At 37.0% G+C, this 18,596-nt stretch overlaps 3 protein-coding genes across 4 annotated transcripts; 1 reads left to right on the forward strand and 2 right to left on the reverse strand.

Annotated features, from left to right (window-relative positions):
* Positions 1-5,551: 5,551 nt before the first annotated feature.
* Positions 5,552-9,924, forward strand: LOC113301369 (FHA domain-containing protein PS1-like). Its single transcript, XM_026550143.1, has 7 exons — positions 5,552-6,013; positions 6,103-6,317; positions 6,438-6,506; positions 6,601-8,043; positions 8,128-8,266; positions 8,661-9,055; positions 9,429-9,924. Exons 1-7 carry the CDS (start codon positions 5,734-5,736, stop codon positions 9,684-9,686), a joined length of 2,799 nt encoding a protein of 932 aa, XP_026405928.1. The 5' UTR covers positions 5,552-5,733; the 3' UTR covers positions 9,687-9,924.
* A 277-nt stretch (positions 9,925-10,201) lies between these two features.
* Positions 10,202-12,261, reverse strand: LOC113306750 (SNF2 domain-containing protein CLASSY 3-like). The gene has a single exon (XM_026555662.1). It carries the CDS (start codon positions 12,215-12,217, stop codon positions 11,396-11,398), a length of 822 nt encoding a protein of 273 aa, XP_026411447.1. The 5' UTR covers positions 12,218-12,261; the 3' UTR covers positions 10,202-11,395.
* A 45-nt stretch (positions 12,262-12,306) lies between these two features.
* LOC113306749 (probable serine/threonine-protein kinase kinX) lies at positions 12,307-16,739 on the reverse strand. 2 transcript variants are annotated; one of them, XM_026555660.1, is made up of 4 exons: positions 16,613-16,739; positions 13,030-15,963; positions 12,754-12,912; positions 12,307-12,553 (listed from the first exon to the last, which is right to left on the reverse strand). In XM_026555660.1, the coding sequence occupies exons 2-4, from the start codon at positions 15,955-15,957 to the stop codon at positions 12,341-12,343; spliced, it is 3,300 nt and encodes a 1,099-aa protein (XP_026411445.1). In that variant the 5' UTR covers positions 15,958-15,963; positions 16,613-16,739; the 3' UTR covers positions 12,307-12,340. The 2 variants fall into 2 exon arrangements, with proteins under 2 accessions (XP_026411445.1, XP_026411446.1); XM_026555661.1 differs by having other exon boundaries at positions 13,030-15,959; positions 16,613-16,730.
* Between the last annotated feature and the right edge of the window lie 1,857 nt (positions 16,740-18,596).

The raw sequence follows: 18,596 nt of genomic DNA on the forward strand, positions 1-18,596 counted from the left end.
CTAAATTACTTGACAAAAGTAAAAGTGTTTATGTCTCTGAGGATGATCTTTCGGGGGATGATTCATCAGATGAAAATCTTGACAAGTCAGTCTCTTTGATCACAAGACAGTTTAGAGATCTCTTATTGAAGAGAAGTAAACGATTTTCCAGAGACAAACCTAGGTCATCAGTTAAACCTCACAATCTCATTCCTCCTTAAACACAGGGATGCTGACGAGGCTATGCCACAATGCCTTAAGTGTAAAGGTTTTGATCATTTTGCAAATGAGTGTCTTATGGATAAGAAGATTCAAACGCCTGAGATGTACAAGCTGAAAGTTTGTCTGTCCCTCGGAATGAATGGTAGTTTGTCTGTAATTTTTGTGCTTGTGTGTATGTAATATACTTTGTAATGGTGAATATGTAGTTTGTCTATCCCTCGGAATGAATTCCGAGAAGCTTGAAAGTGGAATGCGTAGGTCCTAGTCTATCCTAATCAACAAATTTCGTTTGTTTCACAAGAAAGAAAAAGAAGAACAACTAAAATGTGCTTCAAATCCTTTATCATTCTACTTTCCATCTAAATGTGAGATTAAATTCTTTATCATCCTACTTTCCATCTAAATGGGAGATTTCCTTGAATTGGGGCATCAAATCCTTGGGGAAACAATGGCCCTTTCATTTTAAGGAGTATCTACAAAATCATTGTTATTTTTATAGTTAATTGTAAAATTTAACATATAAGGGACAATAGTCGGAAAATCGTGTGTTAATAGCATTTAATATAAATTCACAAAGTGGTTTTTATAAAAATAAACTTAACAAAGGATATCAGTGGTATAGTTATTATTTTCCCACACGATAATCAAATAACCAATCTCGATAACCAAACGACTAAAATTGATGGTTTGATTATTGAGGACAACATCTTGTTGTTCGGCTATATGGCAGTCAATAATTTCCATCCCATATATATAGCATACCTTTATTTAATTTGAACTTACACCATCTCTATACCTCGTTCTCAAATTATTTCACACAAATTTATTTTAGTCTCCCACTAAAACTTATACTTACAACCTTACCTTGTTTTAGAAATATGACTACTGAAAAAGCGGGGGTACAACAACCACACCCAATATTTCGGTTAGCAATCTGTATGGACTAACTCCAATATACTTTCAAGAGAATCAACTAGACTCAATCTTAATAAAGTATATCAAAGAGTTATATCTCTCTTTCTCGATTCAATTCTTACTCAAGCAAATAGAAATCTGCGAGTCTAACTGAATACAAGAGAAATCACTTGAACAGTACCAAAGACCAATGTTCAAGTATCAATCAATGTAAATCAACAACCAAAGGTTGGATATTCTAATTGACTGATTCAAACACACAACCTGTGATATTTCAATTATGTAACAAAATATAATGCGTAATAGAAATAACACAGACACCTGAATTTTGTTAACGAGGAAATCGCAAATGCAGAAAAACCCCCGGACCTAGTCCAGATTGAACACACATTGTATTAAGCCGCTACAGACACTAGTCTACTACAAACTAACTTCGGTCTGGACTGTAGTTGAACCCCAATCAATCTCACACCTATCCAAGGTACATTTATGCTCCTTACGTCTCTGATCCCAGCAGGATACTACGCACTTGATTCCCTTAGCTGATCTCACCTACAACTAAGAGTTGCTATGACCCAAAGTCGAATAATTTAATAAACAAATCTGTATCACACAAAAAAGTCTACGTTAATAGATAAATATGTTTCCCACAAAAATACCTACAAGTTTTGTTTCGTCTTTTGATAAATCAAGGTAAACAGGAACCAATTGAGCAAACCAGACTTATATTCCCGAAGAAGCTCAGTATTATCAATCACCTCATAATAATCTTAATCGACGCGGTGAAAGAAGATATTATGGAATAACAAATGATGAGACGAAGATGTTTGTGATTACTTTTATATCTTTCCTATCGGAGATATCAATCTCAAGCCAATCTTTGCGATTGTACTCGTACGATAGAAACAACAAGAACAGATCACACAACTACGAGAAAGTAGTATCGGTCTGGCTTCACAATCCCAATGAAGTCTTTAAGACCAAAATAACAAACATTCTAAATATAATAACAACCAATGTTCCACAAATTTCATCAACTAACAGTTCCAGAGAGAATCTAAACGTTCATAGAAGAAGTTTCGTTTATGAATGTTCTTTTTACGTTTTTAAGGACTTGATGGACAAATTTACAGGGGTGTATTGGATTAGGATTTAGATAGATATCTAACAATCCTAAAAACTCTTAGATATTCAATTAGGATATGTCAGGATTCATTAAATATCCGAGGTATTCAATTAGGATGTCAGGAATCTTTAAATATCCGAGGTATTCAATTCATTTAAGATTTCTTAGGATAGTTGAGGAGAAGGATATATCAGGATTGTTATGGATACTTGTAGGAAAATTATGCATATTATTATCTCATTATAGTCTCAACCCAAACAACAAGAGTTACACGGATTGTAGTGGAATTTTTTTTTTCTTTTTTTTATCACATCATACTATGTATTTTTCCCCACCACTACCACACACCACCAACCAACACTAGCACCACCATCGCCACCGACCACCCACCACAACCACTACTAACCACCACCATCGCCACCACACACCACCAACACTAGTGCCACCACCACCAACCACCACCACAATCGACCATCGTCACTGACCACCACCAACAACAACCACCGCCGCCACCACCAGCCTCACACACCACCACCTTCACCTCAATTTTATTGATGGTTTTTTTTTTTTTTTGAAAGGGAAAAATGATCTTCACTTTTTATAAATCTAAATTAATCTTAACTCAATCCAATATAATCCAAAATTATATATCTATAAGATTCTTTTAAGAAACCTTATAAATCCACTAGATTCAGGTAAACTAGTATATGTTTTTATCCATATAAATCCTGATCCAATACACCCCTGTTAATCTTAAATATCTAGATCAAATAGACATAGAAGTGATGATCCAGGACTTGTTTGACATAAAAAATTTTTCCCTAAACACTTTTTTTGCCTTTTGTTATGTAACTTTTTTGGTTCCAATATTTACCTATTTTCATCAAAACTTTATCTTTCAAGCTTGGCCTTGGCTTGGATTTTTCTTCTTCTTCAACTATATTCTATTTGAGCCGAAATTACATTATCATAACTCCTATAAAACTAAAAGATGACTAAAATCATATCATATTTACATAAAAACTAGTATATAAAGCATATAAAAAGTGAAAAATATGCAACCATCGGTGAGCTAAGGGTAGGCTGTAAGAGAGGGGGAATAAAATTTTAATATCAACATGTGGTCCAATCATGACTTAACATGTGTTATGATATATTTATTGAAATATCAAATGATATTTCCAATAAATTAATACTTAACTAATTTGTTTTTTAAAAAATCCGTAGAAAATGTCGTTTTAGCTTAACAAACTTAAATATCACATGTTTCATTATCATTAGCTCCACATGCCCACATCAAAATTTGAACCACATACAAAATTTAGGAAAACCGTTGTGTAACAATTACATTTATATATCTTGGCTATTATCTAGTAACTTATGTCGTAGTGGGTACAAAAATTTAGTTACCCATGTGTCTTGATTTGATTATTCTTATATTGGATTTACCATTATACATTTATCTTTTTACAATTTGTGGTCTAATTAAGTATGTCGACTCTTGACTGTATGGGTAACATTTTTGAGTTTGCTTTGATATCACCAAACTTAATGCTAACCATGTTGTTTTGTAACATACATAAAAATTAGTTGGACGTCGTATATTCATATATTCACTGATCACGGATGACTATCGGTAATATTTTGTTTTTCTTGATTATTTATGTCAAATTTCATGTCATTTATTTAGCTGTTATATATCGTGATGGGAACAGTTTTCTAAATTAAAATGTTTATAAATTATTAGATTGTGAGATAATAAATCTATAAGAATTCTTCGGTCAAAGATGAATGTATTTCCAATTGGTATCCTAACAAGGAATACTAAGAAAACATAATACAATAAAGAAATAGGTTCTCGATACTGATTGAGATTTTTCCAAAACCAGAATGCTCGTATATCAAGGAATATGGAAAAACTATTACGAACTTTACATGCTGAGGGACTCGAAGAAAAAGAAGAACGAAACTTGTGGTTTTTAACAAGGTTTAGTGCATTATAATTCAAGGTAGTTAATGTATGAATACGTTAGATTTGGTGACTAGAGATTTGCTAATGAAGTTAGGATGGAATATTGCAAAATCAAGCAAATGTTGGGCTAAAATCAGGCATGTAAATTTCAGGAAAATAATAATGAATTGGTGGACTATTATATAATATTGTTAGTGTTCCCTAATCTTAATGTGTGACCGATCGAAAAATTATATAAAGTGCCAAGCCATGCAATCCATAGCTCCATGGTGCGCCATTTTGATGCTAGTGACCAGGCTTTAAAGATTTTCTTCGCGCTAGAAATGGGCGTTCATTTGTCATTGCAAGCATGCTTCGCAAGCTTGATGCCTTAAGCTTAGTTTCCCCATTGTTCCAACTTACACTTGTTTTGCGAAGGATATAAAGCCATAAATGCTAATGCAGATGCATGCGTCGCTAGCTTTCGAGCCCTATCCAGGCATATGGCATGCCTTGGACTCACACACAGGCCATTGCAAGCATATTCATACGTTTTTGCTTCACTTCGACGTTGGTGAAAGCATGCACTGATCTTGCTCGTCCCAAGGGTGTATCAGTCAGGTTCATAATCACACTCGGTGAACTTATTGCTTACTTAAATCTTGATTTTTATAATTTTCCCCAAATTTTAACTTGATTTTACATTATACTAAACACTAGATGAAAAAACAAAATGAAAATTTAATGAAAAAAATTAGAAAACTACGGAGAGAATCGCAGATTTACAACATCTAGGGGAAGTGAGAAGAAAATCCCCGAGACCTAAATCCTCATCAGTAAGGACAACAATATATCAGGCACTAGTATTTTTCTATACTATCCTTTGTATTTTTATATAATACCAAAATTGCCCTTCGGATAGGATGTTCATCACCTACTCGCGTTCGTTCAATCCTTGAAAACAACCAGATTTAAAAATGCACAAACATCCACTCCACCAAATTACAAGCTGGATATTCATCCGTTAAAATTCAAATTGGGATCGGGTTGGGTAAAATCCGCGGATGTGGTTGTTTTCTATCACCCCTAGGCTAAACCTCATGATTTATAAAAGCTGATACCAGTATTACTGGGGATTGATACCATTTAGTCGATCCAACGGTCAGGATCGTTTAAGATCTTGAGATGTATCAGTCCTTAGTAATTTGGTATCAGCCTTTATAAACGGTGCTAAACCTGGCAAACAAAAAAAAAATCTTTTCTCAAAAATGGGCACAGAGATATCGGAGTCGGAGTCCAAAAAGAAAAAAAAAACGTCTGCGTGATTCCAGCCTCCAGGTCATTTCATAAATGTAAATAAAAAATGAAAATCTAGCCGTTTCAAAATCAAAGCGCAAAACGAGCCCAAATTTTCAATTTCAAAATTTGAAATAATAAATCCCCAAAATTCATTTTTCATAATTTCAATTTCTCAAAAAAGAGAAACTCAGTCACAACTCTTCTTCTTCATAAACCCTAGATCTCTGTATATCTCTCAACAATGGCGGATGAGACAGAGAAAGTAGAAGAGAAGAAAATCCCTGTGTTTACAGTCTTAAAGAAAGGTTCTATTGTCAAGAACATCTATCTTGATAATCTATTGATTTCTGGGGAAGATGATACTGTATTAGTCGGAGGAGAAGAAGGGGAGGAGATATTCATTGTTGGTAGACATCCAGATTGTAATATAATGTTAGAACATCCGAGTATTAGTAGATTTCATCTCAAGATTTACTCTAAAACTTTTTCGAAATCGATCTCCGTCATGGATTTATCATCAGGTATCTACAAGATTTACTCTGAAACTTCCTCTCTCTTTAATTTTTTTGTGAATTGATTTTTGATTTGTGATATTGTTTTTGGTTTAAAGCTCATGGTACATGGATTTCGGATCAGAAGATTGAACCACAAGTTAGAGTAGTTCTGAATGAAGGTGATACGCTTAGATTAGGTGCTTCAACTAGAGTTTACAGATTACATTGGGTTCCACGTTCATTTGATCTTGAAAACTCGCCCAATTTTGAAAATCCGTTGTCAATTCAAGAGAAAGAAGAGGTAGAAGAAGGAAGAGACGATATGAATGAGGTAAGATTTTGCCCTAATTTAGTTTGATTTTAGATTTTCCACATATCTAGGTTTTTTCTGCATTTTTTGTGAGAATGAAGTTTTTAGGGTTTAAAATATAGGGTTTTTTGCTTTTGACAGAATGATTGTCTTGATTCTCTTGAAAAATTCTCAAATGAAGAAAAGGAAAATGAAGGAGAAGATAACGAGGTTAGATTATGCTTTTAACTTAGAATTTAACACTTTCTGTTTATAGTTTGTCGTCATTACTTATTGTTAAGGAAGTGTTATTGTTGTTTGACAGATGGAGCATGAACTCTCTTTTGAAAGAGAGGAGAATCATACTGTGTCGTCGGCATTACCAATGTCGGAAAACGGAAATGCTTCATTTGTTTGTGAAGATGATAATGGAGTACATAATATGATGGCAGTGGTGAGAGAAGAAGGAAGGGAGAGTCCTTTGGGGTCTAGAGCTATGGGTGAAGAATCTGTGTTTTCATCAACCTTGGCTGCTGTAGAGAGTGTTGTAGAAGAAACAAGTTCTCAGCAGATTGACAAGGAAAACGTGACTCTACAGTCTCTTGTTGATATGAATAATGTATTATCTGAACTTGCAAATCAAGAGAGCCCACCAATGAAATCAGAAAAGAAGTTTGGTACGCCGAATATTTGGTCGAGACGAGGCAAGTCTGTTGGTTCGATTCAGATTGAAATAGCTAAGAGCAGTGTAAAGAAGGTTGAGGGTAGTTCTAAGCAAGAGATGGAAGAAGAATTTGCTCCAGACAAGGAGAATTGTACACCAAGACCTGCACCTGGAATGAAGTTGATGAGAAAAGAGGTTGGGTCAGATGAGGTCAGGAATACTGGATCATTTGCTTCAAAGGTTAGGAGCAGAATGAAGAATATGGAGGTTAACAGTGCTAATGTGTTAGAGGAGGAAATAGTTTCTCGAATTCTTTTTCCAGGTGTAGATAATGAAGGTGAGGAATTGCATACTCCAGATAAAGAGAATTCTGCACCTAGATCCTTACTTGGATTAAAATCAAAGAAAAAGGGTATCTTAGAAGAAATGAAGAATCAAAATTCTGGTCCCTTGCGTTCTAAAGTTAGTACATACCCGAATATTGATGAAGATCTAGAAGCTGAAGAACTCTTTACTCCAGATAAGGAGAATATCACTCCAGGACGACGCGTACTTGGATTGAAATCAAAGAAGAAAGGTTGCTTAGCAGTAGTGAAGAACCAAAGTTCTGGATCTCTGGGTTCAAAAGCGGCAATGCACTCAAATATTCTTCAGGAGGAATATCGAAAATGTGAAGAAGAAATATTCACTCCAGATAAGGAGAATTTCTCCCCAAGACCTATGTTTGGGATGAATTCAATGGAAGACGGTGGGCTAGAGGAATTGAAGAATTTTGAATCTCCAAACTCAAAGTTCATTACTACCCCAAATTCCAATGTCGAAGAAGGTAGATTCTACTTTTCAGATAAAGAGAATTTGACACCTATAGTTTATGGAGACTCAAAATCAAGGAAATCTAGTTTTAGAGATCATGTAAGAAATGAATCAGAGATGATTTTGAGCAAGAGAGAAGAAGGAAGAGTGCCTTTTCAGTCCCTTCTATCACCAAATTCCATCAGCAAAAGCATGTCAGATTCCTCAGCTCCTTTTATTATTACTACCACGAGCTGTGATTCAGCCAACTTCAGCCGATCTACTGAAAAGAGCTGTGTTTCATTTCCCAATGTAAGTTTCTTGGCCATAGTTACAGTTTTCCATTTTATACATTTAAGTAAACTAGTTTTTTTGAACTGGACTTTTTTGTTGCAGAACCTATCTGGCGAGGAGGCTGATAACAGAAGGTGGAATATGGTGGTAGATACAGGTTGTCTTCTAGATAAGGATTCTTGGAAGTCCTTAAAACTACTTGAAGGCATTAAAGGGACTCACCTCATTATACCAAGAATGGGTAAAACTTAGTCTTGTTCTTTTCATTGATTATCTTTTCTATCTGTGAGTTTATTTTATACAAATCTGCCATATGAAATTTGCTCCACTAAACCAGAATAACTGTCATCTCATTGTATCAGGAACCTGTAAAAGGATTTAGTCATCTTTGTGTAACATTTTGTGTTACCCGCATGCCAATCATTGTTCTCTAGACCAGAATAACTGTCATCTTGTCACATAAAGATTGATATTTTTAATTACTTATTTGTACTTTTTACTTTTGTAGTTGATTTTTATCTTCATTAATGTTCCCTGATTATTTTAAATTCTAAACCAAGGATGTGCTTATCTCCGCATCACCCTTGAGGATATTACTTACACACATTAGTTTAATGTTCCAATCATATATGCAGTCATAAGGGAGCTGGATGGTCTCAAGCGACGGGGTAGCCGAGGTAGCCTGTTCAAAAGGGCAATAGAGGTCTCTTCTTCTACTGTATTGGACTGGATCGAAGAGTGCATGATCAAAACAAATTGGTGGATTCATGTTCAGAACTCGCTGGAGGAGAGCTTGCCCACAGCACCAACCCCTCCTGCATCGCCACACCCTATATTAAGCGAAGCAAATTATGATGCCTTTGGTAGGGCACTCCAGTTATCTTCATTCGGGAGTCTGATGGAGATTGCTTCCCCAACAGCACAAGACCATACCCTTGAATGCGCTCTACTTTTCAGGAGAATTAAGAACAATGAACGCGTTGTCCTTCTCAGTAACGATGTTGCTCTGAAGATCAAAGCCATGGCAGAGGTACATTTTCCCCTCATGGATGACTGCTGGTTTTTGTACTTCTATTGCAAATCAATTCCACACCCGATAACCAAAGAAGAACCTTACTATATTCAACTCATTAAGTGGAGATTTAGTGGCTCCTCTAGAAGTAAAAGAGTTCATCTGTTTTCTTAGATGAAACACATAAATCTCAGTGTCATTTGTATTCCCTTGCATGTCTTCCTTTAACAGAGCCAGAATAAGAAAATGCTATGATGATAAGGTCAACCTAGGTTCACATAAACACCAGAAAGAGCACAATCATCACATGCTTTCTATTCTGTCATTACTAGATGTAGTGTTACTCTAATAAGTGTATACAGTTTTAATCCAGTTTGTCGGCTTGTCTCAGGGATTAATCTGTGAGACAGCTGAAGAGTTTCGAGAAAGTCTCGTGAGCCCATACTCTGAAAGATTCATGTGGGCAGGGAGCACACCAAGAGGACCTACTTGGTCTAGCTTCAATGACAGGTCAGTTTTAAGAGAGAAATGTTATCAAGATTTTCCGCTGAAGAAGACGAAGTCTGCTGAGGGAGCGAAGGGATTGAAGCTCATACTGCTCCATAACTCCTCGCATTATGGCAAGATAATGACTTCTACAGTCAACTAGAGAACCAGACGGTAGTCCCATTATAGATATATACATAAATTACTCAATATGCTGTTTTTGTTGTTGTTTCTCCTTGGAACAAACATGTGACACTGAAAATTGAGCTCATTTCCTGCTGGCCGAAACTTTTGGCCACAGCATATAAGAAAGTTAGTATTTGGTGACATCATATATCATAGCTGCGTTGCAATGACATAATGTTTTCTTTCACTTGTTATAAGAACATATGCGTCTGATAGATCTTATTATATCATGGTAAGTTTAGGATGTGACAAAATGCTTGTTTTAGGACCTTGTTACAGATAATGGTGACAACTCATCGCCTGTAAGAACCTTCTCACTCTCTCAGAGTCTCAGTGATGGGCAAGAGTAAGTGTAGCAGACCTCTCTTATGTATTAGCTAATATCATAAACAAATATTTGCAAACTGGTAGTCTTACAAGTGTTTTCTCCCCCTTCAAACTTTTTAGTTAACGATAGAAGTCAATCAATAGAAAACAGATTTAAGGCTCAAATTGTAGATTTCTAGTTAAGATGTCCTGTTACAAGACCATTAGTGGTCTTAAAATGTCAACAGCTTGCAAAAACATGATGGTAAAATCACTAGATAGTTGTAACAGTATTATATACTAATACAATACCTAAACAACCAGTACAATTAACACCCTAATAGATTACTTATCCTGCACCACTATATTGAGCCTATCCAGCACCACAACTAACTGCTGCGCCATAAGTGATAGCAGTATTGATATACTACGGAAAGAGTGATATTCCTACAACTGAAGTACCTTGAAACATTAGGGAAATAAAGACTTATTTGCCTATGTATATGCTATGAACACCAGAAAACTAAGCCACAGCAGCAACACACACCATTTCATTTCATGCCAGTCTTGATGGTACTGCCCCAAAAGTCTCAAGCAGGATCGACTCTTTTGGCTGGTATATAATCTTCTTAAACATGTCTTTCTGCTCATTGTTCTCCAGCATCACTTCTAAAATTTTATCATCTGATGATACTTTTGACGAATTGTTGTCTGGATTTTCTGTTTTCCCTTGCTCGGCGAAAAATATCTGCTGAGACAACTGATTCTTGTGAGCTTGTCGACAGTACTTGTTTTCTTCTGATGTCTCTGAAGTAATGAGATGATAAGTATATACCACCTTCTTCTGGCCCAATCAATAGGCTCTGCTTATAGCTTGCTTTGTGACTGATGGGTTCCAAACAACATCCAACATCACAATCCTTGAAGCACCAATCAGACTCATACCTTCTCCACAAGCTTTTATGGATGCAAGCATTACCTTCACTTGACTTCCGGGATCGTTGAAACGAGTAATCAGAGCTTGTCTTTTGTTCACATCGAGACTCCCATCCATCTGCAGTATCTCCTCCCCCATTCTCCAACCATAAGCGGAATGAAGATACTCCTCTATAAGCGCAATGGGATGACGGAATTGACTGAATACCAGAACTTTCTCATTCATCGCATCACTGAGCTTAATGAGTTGCATAAGAAACCTTGTCTTGACTCCTTCATGAAAGTTCAACCTGAAAGCATCCTCTTTGATACACTGATTTTTCTTAATGAGTGTATTGACAACACACTTCTGATGATTTGATTGTTTTGCCAAACTGCACTTAATCAACAATGATGGGTGCACAGAGGTTAATGCTACTGCACGTTCTACTTCAAATGAATTCTTTATCCTTTAGTGAAGCGAGAAATCCGACATATATTACCTGCATGTTTTTCATCTAGAAGTTGCCTCTGCAAATCTGTTGGGTGCAAAACAACTACGCATTCCCGCAAACCAGGAAGTTTTTTTTGCAATATGCTTCCTGTATGAACATTCACAAAAGGCTCAATGATTCTCCTTATCTCTGCCACTCCAACATCTGAGTTCTTGCCAATAGAACTGGTAAAAGAAGCCCATATTTCTCTTGACTGCTCCCCACTTTCAAGGGTCTTTGATTTTTTCTTTCGAGTCTGGTTTCTTTTGCTGGAGATCTTGTCAGCGAATTTTGGTCTTACCAACCACAAAGTGTTGAAAAGCTCATCAAAGTTGTTCTGAAATGGAGTGCCTGATAGAATTACCCGCCTGTCCGTTTTCACATTCTTCAAACACTTGAAAATGTTACTAGTTGTATTCCTTGGTGTATGACCTTCATCAAGAATTATCAAGTTAGGCTTCTTGAGTAGAATTCTCCTGATTTCCTCACTCTCTTTATCTTCTTTGTTCCCCCCAGTTCTGTCTGCAGTAAGCTTTTCAAATAGTTGATAGCTAACTCCCAAGACACCGTTTCCACGACTCCAAGAGAGAATCTTCACCAGACGGTTAAATTTCGCGTCTCGTTTGTTCTTCACCAGCTTTCGAGCTGCAACGTCTTCCCTCCCTGAGAATTCCACAGAACTAATATTGTGAAAAGCAATGTCAACCTTCCATTTCTTGAATTCTTCCTCCCATGTAAGAAGCATGCTGCTTGGTGCAATAAGAACAGGTCTACAATCTCTGAATATCTCCATGTACGAACGGAGGAAAGCAATAGTCAACAAGGTTTTTCCAGTCCCTGGAGCATGAGAAATGATGCATCCACCAATACCATGAGGGGGCTTCTTGTTTTTCCCATCAAGATTAATGCCTCCTGCTTAGTTTCTCCACAAAAACTCAAAACCTTCAATCTGATGGGGATACAGATTTTCTTTTACGGCAGGGAACTTATCCCAGACAGTTCCTGTGGGATGAACATTAGAATCCTTATCACCACCGGTTGCTTGCAATGGAAAGCTATCGAACATACAGAACTCTGGATCATCAGGAGACAATATCCGACTTGGTCTTTCTCTAGCACATGGTGTTCCCTTTAACGTGCAAAAAATGACAAGTCCAGATAAAACTGTTAGTTGTTGATTTGATGCAGATAAGCCTAAAGCTGGATATATTGTTAGAACACAAACAAAGTAGTCTATGAGCTCTGTCAGGATATTATGCTAATATTCATACTTGTCAGTAAATGCCTAAACACAAAATCATATGATTCATTTAAAGGAGGACAACTTACAAAGGCAGGTAATATATGTCGGATTTCTCGCTTCACTAAAGAGCAAAACATGCATCGGATCACAATTTCTTCGTCAAGAATGAGTTGATGCTTTCCTACACCACAGGAAGTAAATCCTTCCGTTACAATTTGTTGCTCCTCATCTTCTTCCATTGCAACCTGCAAAAATCACATACATTTTGTGCTTAAAGAAAAGAAAAGAAAACGGCATTTTAAGAAAAGGAAAGGAATGCATTATAACACGAGTAACCACTTCATAGATAAGAGCGAACTTACAGTGGAAGAAGCAGCAGTATCAAGCTCGCAAGATTTTAGCGCAAATTCATACTCGGCCCACAGCTGATCCATTTCTATCTCATAATCTGACTTCTCCTTTGGCGGGCGTTTCTCAACACCATAGTTAAACTTGTATATATTCACTGGCTCAGGGACAACAGGAGCAACTTCAACGACCTCACGCTCTTTCTCAATTCCTTCCCCTTTCTCCCAGATAGTATTTAGAAAGAGCTTGAAAAGGGGATCAATCTTTGGACTTTGTACACGCTTGCCTCCTAAATCTCCATCCTCCTTTTCCGCGACATCAATATCATCGTCAAGTAAATAATCATAAGCGTCAGCATCCTCATCATTAACAGCATTATCAACCTCAGAAAGATCGTCAATGCCAAGATCATCATCCTCGACATAATTGTCAATGCCAGCATCACCGGTACGAGCATCATCATCGGAAAGAGAATGAAATGCTGCCTCATCACGTACTGGACTAATCTGACAATAACCAATCTTTCCATTTTTCAATGGAGAATGATTCTTTGTCTCGATACGAGCTGCACGAGTACCAAGGTTTTTCTTCTTCTCATTCTTTGACAGAGAATGATACTCAGCCTCGTCACATACTGGAGGAGTTTGATAAGCACTGGCCTTCCCACTTCGAGGAGCATTATTCTTTTTGTCAAGTAGACGAGTACCATAAGTCTTATTCTCCGTCTTCTGCTCCACAGAACGTGTTGAACCAGATTCCACCCTTGTAACTTTTGCTGTAGAACTGCAAGGCATGGGGTTTTTCTTTTCACTCTTGGCAGGAGCTTGAAATGCTACTTCACCGACTCTTTTTCTCTTGGAAGTTTTTTCAGCCTCAATCTTCTCCTCCTCCAGATCATCTGAAGTTGTTTTTGCTATAACTTCAACATCAGCACTGACACTTTGTTTCGTTGGAAGCGCAATACCATCTTCGGAATCATCAACGAGACCTTGATGTTTCGGTTCACCAACTACATTTCTGTTGGAGCTTTTCTCGGCCGTGACTGTCTCCACCTCCACCACATCCTCCAAGCTAACAAAAGTACTTTGCACTTCAGCTTCAACATATGCATCGGCACTCTGGTTTTCTGGAAGTGGAATACCGTTATTAGAATCATTACCGCTAGCTTGGTGTGCCGGTTCACCAACTATATTTCTGGTGGAGCTTTCCTTTGCCGTGACTGTCTCCACCTCCACTACCTCCTCCACGCTAACGAAAGTTCTTTGCTCTTCAACTTCAGCATCTGCAGTGGCATTCTTGTTTTGTGCAAATACAATACCGTCATTAGAATCATCATCGCTGAGAGCTGGGTGAGCTGATTCACCAACTCTATTCTTGATGGAGCTTTTCTTGGTGGCAGGAGCTTGAATTGCTTGTTCAGGAACTCTTTTTCTCTTGGAATTTTTTTCAGACTCAATCTTCTCCTCATCCACATCAACTGAAGTTCTTTTCGCTTGAACTTCAACATCAGCAGTACTGGAACTTTGTTTTGTTGGAAGCACATTACCATCTTCAGAATCATTATGGCTAAGAACTTGATGTGCCGATTCACCAACTATATTACTGTTGGAGTTTTTCTTGGGCGGAATTGACTCCACCTCTATTACATCCTCCAAACCATCAAAAGTGCTTTGCTCTTCAACATTTACACTGGCGTTCTGGTTTTCTGGAATTGCAATACTGTCATCAGAATCATCACTAAGAGTTTGATGTGCTGGTTCAGTAATTATATTTTTCTTGGAGACTTTTTTCTTAGCTGCAACCGTCTTCTTCACCTCTTTCTCCAAATCAATAATTGTTCTTTTCTCTTTAACTTCAACCTTAGCCACCTTACGCTTCACCTTCTGTGGTTTAGGAAGAGCAATAACAGCGTCAGAATCTTCACTATCTCCAGATTCCTCTTCCACCTCCAATTCATCTGCGTCTTCGTCTGAATCTTCCTCATCCTCTTCAACTTCATGTATATCAAAATCCTCATCATCCGAATTATCATCATCACAGGTAGTGAATTCAAATTCGGAGCTCGACTCACTCGAAGAATCCGACTCAGTCTCTTCATCATCAATATGAACCACATTCTCGTGTTTAGAAGATCCTTCAGAATCCATCTTGGCTTTCCCCTTCAGATCAGAAGTGGAAGCAGCATTTTCTTTTGTTGACGCTTCTTCTCTCATTCGTCTCCATTCAAGAATCTTTTTATGGGCTTCTTCTTCTTCTTCTTCTTTCTTCCTGCCACTTCTGAAGTAGGTGTCTTCTTTGTTAATCTCTTTCTTCCTCTCTGCTTCTTCTCTCGATCGTCTCCATTCAAGAATCCTTTTATGTGACTCTTCTTCTTCTTTCTTCCGGTCACTTCTGAAGCTGGTATTTTCTATGTTAATCTCTTTCTTCTTCGGAATCCTCTCTGCTTGTGCTCTCAATCGTCTCCATTCAAGAATCTTCTTATGTGCCTCTTCTTCTTCTTTCTTCCTATCACTTCGGATGTAGGTACTTCCTTTGTTAATCTCCTTCTTGAACTCTGCTTCTTGTCTCGCTCTCTCCAATTCTCTGATTGTTCTCTCTGCTTCTTCTCTTTGTCTCTCTTTGTTTATCTCCGTCACTTTGTTGCTAATAATAGGTCTCTGTTTCTTCAACCTCCTTCTATTCTCCTCTTCATCTTCTTCATGATCAACAACAATGACATTTTGACTGGTACTAGGACGAGTAGAACTCCCACCACCACCTCCGTTAGAAGTCCCAACACCACCTAGATTTTGAGCAGTAGAACTCCTACTAGCTCCACTTGAAGAAGCCTGTCCACCACCATTACTGCTTGCTCTTCTCTCATTCTTGAGTTTCTCATGCAGCTGTCTGTAAAACTCAGGATCTCTAGACCTGGTTCTCCTCGCTATGGTCGAGAAATCCATCCCTACCTTCACATAAACACAATCACTACTTTTTAACTTCACAAAGCATATATTTACAGATTGATGAATGATAAAAAAAAAAAGAAAAAAACCCCAAAAACCCCAGTCAAAAGCTTGACACTTAAAAAATGAAAAAATAAAAAACAAACTGATGCATTAATTCTCTGTTTTGTATTTCCTTCAAACTAACGTACCATTAATAGCAAATTTTAACGTGTTTTGACATCGGAGACTCTAACGTTTCATTTTTAAAGGTTGCATCTAGCAAGTTGTTTATGCAAAATCACTTCCAAAAATCTCACGAGGAGTTCAAGACAGTTTGATTTGAAATGCTTAAGTCAGATATGTGTACACAAAAGTCAAATTGTCTACTGTTCAAGGAAAGAAGGTTTACTAAAATCAAACATATCATCATCACAAAGAAGAAGAAAAATTAAGAAATGTATTGCCCTGTAATCAAACACACTTCTTTCCAGAAAAGGCAAGTATATATATATAAACTAACAGAGAACAAGTAAGATAGCAGATGCATTTACAGTGAACATAAACAGAAGAAGAAAAACTAAAATTTCAACAGAAACAACTACTACTAAAAATCTCAAAGGAAACACAGAGATGCATTTAGGTAGAAAGAAGTGAAAAGAAAAACCATTACCCTTGTAAACTACTCCTGCCGGCGAGATATATTTCCTAATAAAGATATTGAAAGGTAGAAAAATATGCAGGAGGAGGAAACTGAACCGTTGACAACCCAAATATGGAAGGTTTTTAGAGAGAGAGAGGAAAAGGAGATTTTGAGCGGCAAGAGCGTTTTACTATGTTGTTTTTATAAACGAAGATGTGAAGAAGCCTTTAATTTTTGTTTTTACTGTATTTATGAAGCACTTCACCTAATACTAGAACAGTAAATTCATACAACAACTAAACTGCATTTTTGCTGTTTTGATACGAGTTTTTCATGACAGCCTAGTCCTAAGGGTTTTAAACTCTTTAGCTAAAATGGCAACCAAATTTATTGTATGGATTATTAGGTTTTCTATCCATAAATCCATGACCTGATTTGCTTTTAATTATCTTATCCAATCAAGATACACCTGGTTGTAGTACATGATTCAGAAGATTATTAATTTTTCTTGGAGTTTGTTTAACAAGACAAACTAACTATATGTACATTATGTGTGCATGTGCCTAAATAATCTTGCAAAAGTGAGCAAGACAAGTCTCGCAACATTGGTACATTTTAGACTTCTTGGATTGCATAACTGGACTACAATCAAATGCGCATTTATGCTTTGGTTGCAAAAGTGTGAAAATGGGTGAACTGTTGCTGTTTTTGCTTGTTAATTGCATCCTATTTGTGAGTTGATCCAAGCAAAACATAAATGTAAACCAGACGCAGTTAGTTTCCATCCGTTCTGAATTTCTCATCACCCAATAAGAACAACTTGGTGCTGACTGCTGACCAATCAACACAGGCGTCAAGATCGTGGGCCCCACGGTGGTTAATTACAGTTTCCATTTCTGTGTGTAAATTGGAAATCGGTGTTGATACTTCTTGAGTTGAGACCCATACTGATGTGATTGGAGGTTTTTACCACGCCATGCCTAGGAAGCTGGTAATAATTATTATTATGAAGTGGGACTTTAAGATTTGTCATTGGATGTATGTAATGTAGTGATAGTAATAGGAAATGATGTGACGGGGGCTGTAGTTTTAGACATGACATAAAGATTAAAGCTCTGATTAATTGAATACTAATTCTGTTTCCATAAAAGAGGTATTATTACGACTCTTTTTCATTTTAGCATAAAAACAAGTCAAACTTAAAAAGTGATGGTAAATTTTTTTCAAAACGAAGGGAATATTTTGATAGCTCAAGAAAAATCTTTTTGATGGATGAGTTGTTTTTGAAATTTGATTGAAGCTAACAATCCGTGATACTGGTGATTATGAGCAAGTTTCCAAGTGCAACCAATGTTATTAAGAAATTGTGGTGGTGTTGCAGCTTGCGGGAAGACATCAGATCAATGCTAACAAACCGAACAGGTAAGTTTCTGGGCTAGTATAGAGGTAGGATACGCATGTAGTACATACGCTAGATGTTCATAGGTCCTAGAGGTGTAGTAAATGCAAGTCCATGTTTACGTATAAACTTGACTAGGTTGGGCATACTATGGTTTACAGCACCACGAGGGGCAGTAAATATTTTGAAGAAGGATATCTAAGCGGTTGAGATTTTGTACTTATTTAAATTAATTTTAAACTGAAGGATAAAGGGAGGTGTTAGTTACTTCTTAATTGAATTTTCAGGCAGCATGCCATGTGAATAATTTCACCATTACTATTCCTATTTTCACAACAGGTCCAAAAGTAGAAGTCGCTTCTCATTAATTAGCAGGCTCAGATTTACTAAGAAGAGAATACAGAAAGCTACAAAATTTTGTGACTGTCGAAGTATAATTATGTGGTCAGCAAACCTCATGCTCATGTGGTGCCAGAAACAGAGGTTTTTCTAGGTTCTGATACTATATGTAAATAGACCTGTTTTCTTTTTCTTCTTTTTCTCTGTTTTTGAAGGAATACAACTGTTGTGAGTAGAGAGAATAGACTAGCGAATTTCGCTAGAAATCAAAACAAG

Source organism: Papaver somniferum, chromosome 8 (assembly GCF_003573695.1).
Source record: "Papaver somniferum cultivar HN1 chromosome 8, ASM357369v1, whole genome shotgun sequence".
Lineage (NCBI taxonomy): Eukaryota > Viridiplantae > Streptophyta > Magnoliopsida > Ranunculales > Papaveraceae > Papaver > Papaver somniferum.